At 37.8% G+C, this 13,750-nt stretch overlaps 1 protein-coding gene across 1 annotated transcript in view; it reads left to right on the top strand.

Moving 5' to 3' along the window:
• The window catches only part of TTC13 (tetratricopeptide repeat domain 13), a 38,995-nt gene extending 27,839 nt beyond the window's left edge, over positions 1 to 11,156 (top strand). Inside the window, exons 17-23 of the mRNA XM_014307909.2 lie at positions 149 to 233; positions 2,485 to 2,594; positions 3,952 to 4,087; positions 4,751 to 4,830; positions 5,959 to 6,037; positions 7,549 to 7,628; positions 11,006 to 11,156. Of these exons, the coding sequence (XP_014163384.1) occupies positions 149 to 233; positions 2,485 to 2,594; positions 3,952 to 4,087; positions 4,751 to 4,830; positions 5,959 to 6,037; positions 7,549 to 7,628; positions 11,006 to 11,129 (694 nt within the window). The 3' untranslated portion in view covers positions 11,130 to 11,156. The remainder of the gene's footprint in view (positions 1 to 148; positions 234 to 2,484; positions 2,595 to 3,951; positions 4,088 to 4,750; positions 4,831 to 5,958; positions 6,038 to 7,548; positions 7,629 to 11,005) is intronic.
• Positions 11,157 to 13,750: the final 2,594 nt, after the last annotated feature.

Genomic DNA, 13,750 nt, shown 5'->3' with positions numbered 1-13,750 from the left:
GACAAGTATAAGGGAACTTATTTTCAGAAAATAAATAATTAACTTTCAATAACTTACTTAACTATGGCTGGTTAGGCTAAAGGTGTGTGAATTTCCAGAAATGCTATATGTGTTCAACTGTTGTATTTCATATTTAATTTTTTTCCAGTGCTAATAATCCAAAAGGACTGCTAGAGGTTCGAGAAGCTTTGGAAAAGGTACATAAAGTAGAAGATCTTCTTCCCATAATGAAGGTAAATTACAGAAAAACTTTAATATATGGTAAAAAACATGAAATGTGTTCTGGGAGATACTCAGTTCCTCAAAATAAAACCATTGTATATAAACTTAAAATGAGTAACTGGAAATTCTAGCTCAGGTTACTCCAAATCTGGATATATAGGGTTGGACCTTCCCTTTGATATGTGTGAATGGGTGATGTATATTTGAAATCCTCGGCCTAACTGGGAACTGGTAACAAAATAATGGGAAACCAAAATGTTAAATGTAATTCTTTGAAGCCAACCTCCTCAACCCAAGAGGGTCAGATCTGCCATAGTGGGCTCACTCTGTGCCTGTATAATAGGAAGGAAAAATTGACTGTTGTGCATGTAAGATTAGGAATATGGAAGCTCTTTTTACTTTTAGGTTCATTGGTGCAGCTCAGTATGTGGTGGGGCTGGCATGGGGAAGTGGGGGAATAGTTGTTCTTTGTGACTGACAGCTAAAATGAAATCCTGGATAACATTTTTGAGCTTAGGAAGACTTGCCAAAAAAGGAGTAGCAAACCTGCAGGTTTTATTCCTCTTGCTGGTGGTCTTTGTAGAAAGGCTTTGGATATATGACCTGCAAAATGATTTATATTCTTATCTTGAGTAGTAAGGCTTGAGCTGGGTTTAAGTGAAAGTTGTTCCCGGTTTCCCCCCATTCCTCCACATTAATCTGTGGTGAGCAGTGTGTAAGTATTTAGGTTTGGGGAAACAAAGTTCCAATGTCTTTTTAAAGGATTGTACAGGATTTTAATCAGAGCAGAATAAAATTTGGGAAGAAACCATTATGCTAAATAGAAACAAATTCTTTACTTTCTTATCTTGTATGTCCACATTGGAATTTTGTATCTAAGCAAAGCAGCTGGGTTGCCATAGAGCAGAAATCTCTGAAGCTGCCTTGCTGCTACTCCTGACAGATTGTCTGGGTTTGGATGTGTTCTTGATACTAGTGCTCACTCATGCACTGCAATTATCTTTGCAGGAGCTGCGTGGTTTAAGCACTACATTTTTCTCCGGGTTTTAAAATATGTTGTGAATATATGTTCTTTGAAGACACCTCAATTTAAGACATCCTTTTTATATTACTGTCTTGTTCTTGGCTTTGAAAGATGAAGCCAAATGGATACAAACTGAACCTTAACAAAAGATGCTGGGGTGGATGGGCAGCTAAGTGTTCCCTCCTGACACACAAATGTGCAATCTGGTTACTTTTTAATTGTAGGCCAGAAAAAAATGCTACCAGTGGATTTTAAAAATAGCAGTTACTCCAAGAAAATGATGAAAATATATAAGCATAGTGGACTGTACATTATTGTTTCAACGTAAATGTCTCAACTGGCAGCAAATATTCTTCCCAGTTTCCATGTCTGTACATTTTGGTCTGGTTTGAGTCTCATGCATCCCATTCCAGACTGTATCAAAGTGGAATGCTTTCTCATTAGAGACTTTTTGTTCCTTTGAAATAAATGCAGATTCTCTTGAAACAAAACACAGATTACAGATTTTGGGTTAATATAAATGACTGTGTGAGTAAACACTAGTGCATACTAGTCTTTATTAGTGCCTATATAAAATGAATGTCTTTCTGATAGTGATGTAATTTGGTTATTTGGGTAGCTGGCAAATGCTGTATATGGAAAGCTGGGCTTTTGGCTTTACTTAAATGCAGTTCTGCCTGGTTTATACAACTCTGTGGCTACAATGTTACTCTTAGATAATGTAGCTTTGTAAAATTCTAAAACCTAGAGATATTTTCCTTCTGATGAGAATAAACATCAGTTGAAACTGGATCACAGTTAAGAAACTGTTGCTTTGAGTTGTATTCTGGAATTCACACTTGGATTAATGCAGCCAATTCTTAGTGTAAACATAAAATAGGGTCTCAAATTCCTGTTTTTCCATTTACGTTGTTGCACCAAAAGGTTACCAAAAACATGCGACCCGGGGACAATCTGTACAACTTGAACTGCTTTGTACAGTGGCTTTTCATAAACAGCTCATTTTATTCACTATGTAGTTATAAAGTTGAATGCCACTGTGCCTCATTCAGAATTTATGGTTTCCATTCAGAAGGAAATAAAGGATGAATGAAATAATGTCATGACAGTAACTTTGTTCTCTTCTGTAAGTTTGTCCACATTCATTTCTATTCCATGTATTTTATATGCTTCAAAGCAATAGGTAGGCAACCTCTGCCTCTTCTACCTCTAATATTACTTTTTTTTTCTTTTGAAAGCAGTTTAACAGTAAAACCAGAGATGGGTTCACTGTGAACACAAAAGTCCCCAGCCTGAAGGATCAAGGCAAAGAATATGATGGATTCACAATTACAATAACAGGAGATAAGTATGTTCACTGTTTTCAAGGGTTAGGGTACATTAAGCAGTGATGAACTATTAGCAATTAATTGTCTGAAATGCCATTTCTGTTCACATAAAGTGGGTTTTGTTTTTCACTAGTGGCATTTTTGTAAATAATTAAAGTTTATTCATTTGAGGACTTGATTCCTGTTGTGTTTTCAACAAGAAGGGAATTTGGATAACACTGATGGAACTCAGCTGATTCTCAAACATATAGCACAAAAGTGAAAAGAGACCTTGTTTTTCAGCTTAGACTATAAAATGCCTAAAGGGGAAAAATATCAATACCTCAGTCTTTATGCATATCAAAATGCATTTCTTCTTGTGAGCCCTTGTCTTTCGTGTTGACTGGGGAGTCCTGAATGGAATGGAAATTTCTGTGATCTAAGAATAGAAGACACTGTCTTCTATTTGAGATTTTTACTTGATGTTTGAGATGCTTGCAGACCTTCTATATGCAAGTGAAAATTTAAATAGTACCTGAATGTGTGAGAATACAATCAGGAGGCTTTGGGTCACTCTCTGGGTGAGATAGTAAATGTCTCACTTTATGGTTTCTGATTCCTTGTCTTTCTGAAAACTCAGCAAGTCTGAAGCTCAGAAGTACTGTCAAACTATTAAATAAAAACTTTAAATTTAAAAAAGTTAAAATTCTATGCATTGAGATTGTTCCCAAAATTTGTATGCTTTCAATGAGTGGCATGGAATCCAAACTTCCCTGCTAAAATATTAATGTATCTCTTGGTTTTTTATTTTACATTCTAAATCACGGGTTTATATATGGCGAAAGGGCATTAAATATATGGGCTCACTATTTTGAGGAAAACATTTTGGTGTCAGTAAATAGCCTTTGTTCTGGACAAACTTTGTTCAGTGCCATTCAATCTGTTTTGATCCATAGTTTGTAACTGCTTTATACCAAAACAATCCCATTTTGGTAGTTTAGAAATGAAGAAAACTACACTCTACATGCTATACAAAATTGCTAAGTCTGTGAAGATATTTTAAAATTTCATTTTAAATTTAATTTCTTATTTTTTTCCTGCAATTTGAGTGAAACACTAATGCTTGTCTGGTATTCTTCAATGGTAATACTTTGTCTGTGATTAGTTGGCAGCCTTTATATATTCTTTCAAACTTAGGATTTGATGTAGCATTTTTAATTCAGTGATTTTCGGGGATTTTTAATTAAATGGGAAGTAATGCACATAATCTCCTGCTTAAGGAAGATGATAGGAAAATGGTGATGTGTAACTGTAGTAGGTTTGTAATTTACCCTGGATATGCATCAAGTTCAGTTCAAAAAATGTCTTACCTCCATTTCTTTTTCATTTGCTTAACAGAGTGGGGAACATACTGTTTTCAGTAGAAACTCAGACGACAGAAGAGAGAACACAGCTGTATCATGCAGAAATAGATGCACTATATAAGGATCTAACAGCTAAAGGAAAAATTCTAATTCTGTCTGCAGAGCTGGGGGTAAGGCTGTTCAAGCAATTATTAATTCCTTAAAAAAGCCTTTTATGTTTTTATACTCTCTGTTTAATAGTCCCAGTTCTAACACTTTTTGACAGAGTTCATGGGTGATGAAGTTACTTAAACCCAGTTATGACAAGTACCATAAGAAGTTGCTATAATTCTGTCTGTTACTTTAAAATTTGTTGGGCTTTGCCTGCAGTACTAGAGAGTGTCCAGGCAAGGTCTCAGTATTGCAGTGTGTTCTGGTTTTATCTTATTTTTCTCATGGGTCTTTGTTCACCTTTGTCATCATCCCTATAAGTACTGTTCAGGGTTTGGCTCATGGTGGTTACATGAGATGAGTAACAGGAATTTGTAAGAAGCACTAGACTTGTGTTTGTGTTGATTTGATGTGCTAGGACAGTCTGACTACATTTGAGCTTTCTTTTTCATCTTTTAATAGGTTTATAGATGAGCTGTGTTTCACCTAAGTGTTAAAGATACAACAAAGTAGTTTGTTCAAACTTCTGTTAATCAGACGTCAATTTCATAATTTGACATTTTCACATTTGAAATGGTTCTTAAAAAATACTTGTGGTAATGTAAGACTTTGCAATGTGTACCTTTGTAAGGTATTACCTGGCTATTAAATTATCTTTAATTCATGCTTTTTTCTTCTCTTAGGAAGTAGATGCTGTTTGCAACTTGATCCTGTCACTAGTTTATTACTTCTATAATTTAATGCCACTTTCAAGAGGATCTAGGTTAGTGTTGGTATTCATCATCTCGGTTACCTTTGTTACCTGCTGTACGATGTCCATGCCTTGCAGTATCTTAATGTATTTTTAATATTAATATTATTTTTAATAGAGCTGTGTGCCCTGCACAGCTTTTCCTTTTGTGCTGCTGTGACAATGGGAACTGACTTGGTACTGTTTTAAATGCTAGTTTGTAATTGCTAATGGTAGCTATTCATAGCTGCATGTATATTTAAAATGATAAGTAGTCTCAGCTCACACATTGAGAAGTGTTATTTTTAAATTTTAATGCTTGGTTTTCTAATCCATATTGTGTTACACCACTGTAATTTCACTTAGGAAGTTTTTCTGAAATGTGTATTTAAGATGAAATATACTTTGGCATAACTTACTTTAATGAAGTAGACTAAAATATTATTTTAGTAAATTGTTGCAACTGTTAAGGTCACCAGATGAAACTGTAGGATAGAGTTGCATATATCACAGAACTCTTCAACTGGAATTCTAGTTTAATGCAAACCTGCTTACATGTAAGATTATTCTGAATCTCTGTTCCACAAAGCACTTAAGCACTTAACATCTTTAATCTTACTTCTAGATACAGTTCAGTATGAAAAAAACCCTGAGATTTTGGGATTTTATAATCAGATTTTGCATTTATCTTACAGAATGTAAAAATTAGGAGACATTCTGTCTCAGATTCACAGTTCAAAAAAAAAATTAAGTTAAAAATGAAATAACTGAATAGCTTTACAATGCCTCTAGCTCTATTGGAGTAGAGTTAATAAACTCTTCTGGGCTACAGCTGATCTACTTGGGAACAGGAGTCCGCTTTGTTTTCAGCCCTGTAGAGTCTTAAGAGCTCCAAAGTCTGAAAATATAGTTCTGACTAATATAGAGACAGTAGTAAACCTCCATAGGTTCCTAACTTTCATTCTAGTGATGTTGGATAGTTATAGGGGTTTCACTTTTTAAGTGTTGTGTGCTTGGTTTTTTTTCCTTCTAAAATAACTGGCACAGTAATCTTTACTAGCCTTCTATGAAACAATACTATGTTCTATTTCTTTTGTAGTCTGAAATAGCATTATGGAAAGACTTCTACTCCATTTGTTGCTTTTAATTTTATTTTTTTAGTGTGATAGCCTATTCAGTGATCATGGGAGCACTAATGGCAAGTGGAAAAGAAGTATCAGGAAAAATCCCTAAAGGAAAGGCAAGTATCAAAATATCAAAGCGCATTAGCTCAGTCTTGATGGAGGAGGTAATACTTGTAAATGTAGAGAAAGAGCTGGAAGAATGAACAGAGTTGCGTGCTTATTTGCTGGAGATGGGTCAACTGCATGCCATGATGTCTTGCAGCCTGAGAGAGTATTGAAAATTCCATTGCTGTTCTGACAGCTGGTGAATTTGGAGATGGCATGTGCAGTAATGTGGATTAGTCAAATTGTAGCAGTTTGGTCCAACGGGAATTACAAATCTGTTACTGAAGCATTTCCAGTGTGCTGAACTGCTCTTTTCAGCTTGGTTTGAGAAGGGTTCTGAGAATACTGGAGCAGAATTAGTGATTCTTCTGGTGCACAGCAGAAATTTTATGTCTGTACTCTCAGTGTATTGTAGAGTTTTAGGTCTTGGTTAGTAGGAATGGATTTGCAACTTCTCTTGATTTCTTCTCCCCTTCTGTATTCCTCTGAAGTCAAACGAAGTCCTAGTTTTTCAGTGACTCCATTTGAGTATTATACCACCTTGTTTAATAAAGGATTTCCTTTTCTTTGACAGTTGGGGGTTGTTAACTGTATTACCTTTTCCGCATGAAAGGGGTGAGAACACCTCTGTCTCCTTAATGTATTGTCAAAAGAATCAGTAAAATTCCAGTAAGAATCCAAGTTGTTGAAGAAAATACCCTGCATGGATAACTGAAGAACGGGTGATTTTCTCTTTTGTTCTAGAAAGCGCTGAAAACAATGTACTCCTTTGAGTGCAATGAACTCTAGTAGCTTTTAAGAGCAAACAGCATTTGCTTAGCAGCAAGAAAGCTTCTTTTCAGTACATCATTAAGCTGGTATCTTCCCTATTCTGTGGGAGTTCAAGCTAAGGTAAAACACTTCTGTGGGGTTTCTTAAGTATTTTCTTAGGACTTGATAGAGTAGTATTTTGCTGACTGATTTTATGCAGGCAAACAGTTTCAGGATTACTACTAAGCAGGATTTCTGACTTACAGGATCACTGGGGACATCTTTACATTTGAGGGTTTTTCCTCAAACAGTGTGCCTGAATACAAATAAACTTGTTTTTTAGAAAAGCTTTCATGACATGGAAGAAATTGTGGAATGAAACTGGAGTTTGTTTTTTGTTTGAGTTGTTAGAAGGGCTAAGCTGGTCCCAGACTCATGATAACATGCATTTTCAGGCTGCTCTGAAGTCAAAGGTGCACAGTAGCCAAGAGTCCTGTTGGTGCCTGGCAAGTCATTCAGTAGCCATGGCCAGTGTAGCTCCCAGTATTGGTTGTGTTGGGGTGTGCAAACTCCACAGAGAATTTTAGTGTCTGTCTTGAATGTTTCAAACGGATGGTGAGGGACAAAGTAGTGAGGGCACAGACTGGTTTGTAAGCATGCTCCTGTCTTGCCAAGAATATAGGTAGCAGAGCCCTCAAAGCCCTTCCTGAAGTTAGAGAACTTTAAAATTCTGTAATTTCTTAATATTTCTTTTGTTTTCTTGAATTTTCAGCTGGTTGATTTTGAAGCCATGACAGCACCAGGGTCTGAAGCATTTACCAAAATAGCAAGGAGCTGGATGAATCTAAAAAGGTAAATCCTTTTGTTCAGATGAGGAATGGGGAAATAAAATATGAAAGACGATATGTAAAATTCAAGCCTATACTAAGAAATGTTACTTAGAAATTACGAGTTTAGTAAAGGATTCGGTGTATATTTTAATACTGTTTAGGAATTGATGAGCAAATTTGCATTTACAGACACAGTAGTGTATTTCTCGTCTAAAGGAGTAGTTAGTAGTCTAGACATCCAGTTATGTGAGTAAACTCTCTGAGGAAGTTGTTTAGGTTAATATTTTCTTCTTTTATCTAGTGGGTTATATTTGTCTTTTTATATTACGGTTTATCACTGGCAATGAGTGAACAAAGCAAGGGGAAATTTTTGACCCTTTTTTAAAATTCCTACGGGTCTCTTCAAATTATATATCCAAAGTAATTTGCTTATCCTTTAGTTCTGTTTTGATTTGGAGATTGTGTTTTCAAATCAGGTAGACATTTTAAATATGGAGAATTACATTACTTAGTATAGGCGCATGACTTTTGTGCAATGCTTCAAATTTTTGATTTTCATATGAATTTATTATTTAATACTGCATACATTGACAAGGGATTAATATTATGAATTGGGTGTATTTGATTGGTCCCCTAGTTGTTATTCCCCATACAAAATCTAAAAATCAGGCCAGACACAACACCAGTTCTAGTATGCTTCAAGTCAGGGTCAAGACACTTAAAGGGTTCTGAGAGAATTGGCCAAGGTCCTTACAGGGCCATCTGTAATCTTGGAAACATGGTGCACATCAGGGACATTCTTGGTTACTGCAGGAAAGGAAATCTTGAGTTCCTCTTCAGGAAGGTCAAAAGGAAACCCAGAGAAACTGTAGGCTGGTCAGCCTCAGTTTGATCCCTGGGGAAGTCATGAAGTGAGTCCTCTAGGAAAGCATTTCAGTTGATATGAAGGAAAAAGTCACAGAAAATAATCAACGTGAGCTTACCAAACACTCTGTGACCCAATGATGGTTCTCTGTGGTAATAACTGACTTTTGGGGATGATGAGAACAATCAACATTGTTTATTTTTACTTCAGCAAGGGTCCCACAGTACTCTCATATCAAGATAGCACATCATAGTCTAGACAAAAGGACAGCTAGATGGATTAAGATGATGATTGGATAACCAGATTTAGGGGGTGTTAAAATACTGCATTCAGCTGCAGTAAAGACCATAATAAACCAGAACAAATTTGGTGTAGAGCCACCAATATAGCCAGTAGTCCGGAGCACATGCTGTAACCAGGAGAGAGTTGGGCTTGTTCAGCCTGGAGAAGATCAGGCTTTGATCTAAGAGCAGCTCTGCAGGACCTGTGTTTGGTGAGAAGACAAAAGGCCATGTGCATGAGTTGAAACAACATTTAGACTTGGCCTAATCTTTTCATCAGCAGACTGCCCAAAGAGGCTGTGCAGTCTCCACCCTTGGAGATTTTCTAGACTTGGCAGGATAAAGCCCTGACACCCTGATTTGACTTCTCAGTTGACCTTGCTTTGAACAGGATCTTAGATCCCATACCTCCTGAGGTCTGGTCCAACTTCCTAGAGTCTGTGGAACTCTGCAGCTGCTCTTAGTGCCAGACATCTCACATTGATGTGTGTTACTTAACTTTATTATCAGGGGTTCTGAGCCTGGTAAATTTCACTAGACTATCCCTTTTCACTAGAAAATCCCTTCCTAAAGGAAGAAGGCTAATAAGATTCAAGGACATCTTTGTCAAACTCAGGCTAAAAATCTACTTGTAAATGAGTAAAATTCAGTATTCATTAAGGGGTGACATTTCTAAACTACAGGTGTAGCAAGTTGTGAATTTTATTAGAAGTAGTCTGCACAAATATTGAGACATGCTTGTCTTGGAAGTACAAAATTATTTATGGTTCCCACAATTTTTTTCAGTAATTCTCTCAGTTATATACTCTTCTTTATTAATCCTCTGTTCATGCTGGTTTTGATTTTGTGGGTTTGGTTTGGTTTTTTTTAAAGACTTCCTTCTTGGGAGTAAAGTCAGCTTAAGACATTTCAGTGCTACCCACGTGGTTCTGACTCCCTCAGCTGTACTGTTGAAACTTATGGGAATCCATGTCAAACCAGATCAGGGAAGTCATTTGTGTTAAAAATAACCTTGCCAAAACAATTTCTTTTTAACCAATACCATTTTGTAGTATAGTACAACCTAGGAAGTTGCTGGGTCAAATTAGAGATGTATAATAGGTGAGGAAATGAGCCAGAGTGGAGAAAATGCTGAAGTTGCCTTTGCTGAGGAAAAAAAAAAAAGAAATCTGAAGAACTACAGCCCAAAGGACTTGATGTAATAACATGAAGGTAATTAGCCTGAGTGGCTTATTTGTCTGTGGTAGACAAATAATAGTGGATGTGGTAAGTATGGCTGGAAGACTTAAAGCAATACATTTTTCCTTTAAATTCTGCTGCTTTGCAAAGCTCTTCTATGTAGACATTGTTTTCATTCTGTATGGTGATGGAGTAGTCATGAAAAGCAAGAGCTGTTTGTGAACTGCAGATTCTGAGAATCATTGAATCATTAAGGTTGGGAAACAACTTTAAGATCATTGAGTCCAACTGCTCATCCACCACTGTGTTCACCACTAAACCATGTCCTCAATGTGCTGCATCCACACACTTTTGATGACTTCCAGGAGTGGTGGTTGCACCATTTCCCCGGGCAGCTTATTCCAATGTCTTCATCCTTCCCATGAAGAAATATTTCCTAATATCCAATCGAAACGTTCCCTGGCACAACTTGAGTCAATTTCCTCTGGTCTTGTCCCTTGTTAACCTAAGAGAGGAGACCAACCCCCATGTGGCTACACCCTCCTTGGTGAGTGGTTGCAGAGAATAATAAGGTCATCCCTGAGCCTCCTTTTCTTCTGGCTAAACAACTCCAGCTCCTTCAGCTGCTTCTCCTTAGACTTGTGCTCCAGACCCTTCACCAGCTCCAGTGCCCTTCTCTGGACTCACTCCAGCACCTCAGTGTCCTTTTTGCAAAGATGAGGTGTCTAAAACTGGGCACAGGACTTGAGGTGTGGCCTCACCAGTGCCAAGTACAGGGGGACAATCACTGCCCTTGTCCTGCTGGCCACACTATTGCTGACAGAGGCCAGGATGCCACTGGCCCCATTGCTGGCTCATGTTCAGCTGCTGTCAACCAGCACCCACAGGTCCTTCTCTGCCCAGCAGCTTTCAAAGCCACTCTGCCCCAAGTCTGCATGGAGTTAATTCTTGACACAGGTCCCACATTTGTTGGAGAAGGTGATGAGGAAAAGCCTAAGTTTACTAAGTTAATGTGCTAACTTGCAGATAAATTATAAAACTCATTAAAAAATAACTTTTTTTTTTCTCTTTCAGTATTTCACCTTCTTACAAGAGCCTACCATCAGTATCAGAGACTTTTCCAACCCTGAGAACGATGATTGAAGTACTAAATACAGACTCATCTCATTGTCTAAAAAAAACTATAGTTGTTGTATAATTTATACAAATAAAAGGCCAAGAGGTACTGCTTTGTGAATTATTTTGAATGACAAATTATGGTGAAAATGGTTTGATTTTATTTTTGTTTTTTTAATAGAACAAACTTAATTGACTATTTATCACCAGTAAAAGAAATGTTCCTGTGACCAATAATATTAAAGAGGAAAAAAGAAGTAGAACAACTACTTTTTCATATTAAGACACACTCTAACAGAAACAGTTATTCAGGGGCCAAACCGAAGAGCAGTAAGAAACTCAATCAGTTACAAACTGAACAGACTGCAGGTGAAAATTTATTTAATGAAAAAAAGAAAAATAATCTTTATTAGAAATAACGCTATACTACTTCTCATTGTTTTTTTCCAAAGCCTCTGCACAGAAAACTTAGAGCTCTACCACGTGTGAGTAACTGGATTATACACAGGCATTTCATGTAGTGCAGCCCAGTGAAGGAACAGATGTCAGCTTAAAAGAATGGGGTTCAGGGATACATCATTAGGAAACAAAACCAAACCAATTACTTATTTGGAGTTAGGCTCTTGGTGAGCAAATGTCAGAAACACAACAATCTCCCTTTCCAAGTACCCATTGATGGTGGTGGTTGGCAGAAATTATTACCAGACTGACAGGATTGAAGTATATTGGGAGCGCTAGCTAATGTTCCTTGAGTTGTTTTTTGTTGGACAGACTTGGCAGCATTCTGGAAAGGCAGGTTTCCTTAACCAAATCATAAAAAAGGTAAATTTGACCACCTGTCTGTTTAGAACTAATGAATATGAATTCTAAACTTTATTGATCAGAATTTCTGTAAAGGGCAAAAGTAGGTATTTTTTTGCAAGTAAGGATAAGGAAGGCATGGAAGTTTTCATTAAAGGAATTGGGATGCTGTCCATTTGTGACACAGGTATTCCCAACATTCTGTTCCTAAGTACCTTCTTCTGTCCCACTAGAAATAAGCTCTGTTTGCTTCTTCTGTTTAAAAGTCTAGAAGTTTAAGAAGCCTCTATTACATTTCATTAAGGAGGAAAGGAATTGTTATTTTCCTGGAAAAACAGCAGCCTGGAAAATATGCCTAACTTTTTGCCTTGATTGTGTTCTAATGTGATCTTCTAAGCCTCTTCTAAGTTTTGTTATGCTCTATATTATTCATTGAGAAAAGGGAATTATATTGGCATGTGACCAGACAGTCTTGGGAACTAAAAAAAGGAGGGGTTTTGTTTCGGGGTTTAGACCAGAGGGAGTGGAGAAGGGGTGGTGGGGAAGGAAAAAAACTACCTGGACAAACAAACCATGTACAATTGTCTGGGTTTCCTTGTCCTCATTTCTTACTCCTGTGACTGACTTCGTCCCCACCCGCTGGTGGCAGACAAAAGAGATTAATGGGAGATCGCGGGAGGGTTGGGGTAATGTCTGTTACACCTCTTAGGAGTGTGTTTGTGTGCCTGCAAACGTGTTTCAAAGGCTTCTTTCTCTGGGCGTGAGGCAGATGACTAAGAAAGAAAGCGAGCTGAAGTCAAGTGCTCTCAAACAAGTTTAACAAACAAAACAGGATTATATAACTGGGCTGGTATGTGATGACTTGGGGAACTGTAATTACCTCCAAAGAACCAAGTATGTGGAGAAATCTAATTATCATTTTCCTTCCTCTTCTGTGTCATCTTAGACAGCTGGTCTAGCGATACCATTTGAACTCTTAAATGGAACATTAATGTATTGCAGCCCCAGTCATTTATCTATTAAGAATGATACTAAAGAAAGCAGACTGAGGAAAAAAAATAGGCTAAGCAATGAAAAACCATTAATCTGAACCTCAATATTTGTGCTACTTTGAAATATATTTTGAAGATAATAAAAATTCCTTGTAACTACCTAGGCCAAAAGTCAAAATAGTTTTAGTCTCACATAAATCTTCTGACATAGTTGCCTATGTTAGGTAAGCTTGGGTTGTTTTTTGTTGTTGTTGTTTGTTTGTTTTGAGGAAAGGAACTATGCTTCCTCCACCCCACCCCAGGAGACTGGTCATCTTTTGGGAATTTGTGTGTGGGACCTCAGTGAATCTTTTGCCAAAATAAGGACTTGTTACCGGAAAGGAGCATTTGTACAGCAAATGAAGAGACTAGAAAGCCTAATTATTTCAGCCTTTAGAAATGTTTTACTAATGTAACTAATGCCTACTGCACAGATTTGTTACACTTAGGCTGCAGCTGTACTATCAAATAAATACGGAGGCTTCAGACAGTCTTGCTCCCTAGTCCGTGGAGTTGTACAGAAGCGCCTGTGCCAGGCATCCTCTCTCTTCTGACAGCAGCTGCTGGACCTTCTATCGTGTTAAGAAACACGTAGGACTTATTTAGGGAGTGAGAAAAGGCAGGTTCTTGGGCACGGTGCTCCTCTGCCAGCTGAGGCAAGTCCCTTCCTGGTGCTCCTGGCCCCGGCAGCGTGGGAATACTACAGTTTACCTCCTCGGCCAAAGGGGAAGGGCTGTGGGAGACGAGCGCTACGGGCAGGAGCGCTTGAGGACGGCGGGCCGCGCTCAGCCCCACGCTATCGACGGTACCGAGACCGAAGCAAGCCCGGGAGGCGGCGTCCCCGCTTCCCTCCCTGTCGCCGGCCCGAGGC

The sequence above is a fragment of the Geospiza fortis genome, unplaced genomic scaffold, assembly GCF_000277835.1.
Source record: "Geospiza fortis unplaced genomic scaffold, GeoFor_1.0 scaffold381, whole genome shotgun sequence".
NCBI classification, from domain to species: domain Eukaryota; kingdom Metazoa; phylum Chordata; class Aves; order Passeriformes; family Thraupidae; genus Geospiza; species Geospiza fortis.
The sequence above is the reverse complement of the archived record's forward strand: the minus strand, read 5'-3'. Positions and strand labels throughout refer to the sequence as shown.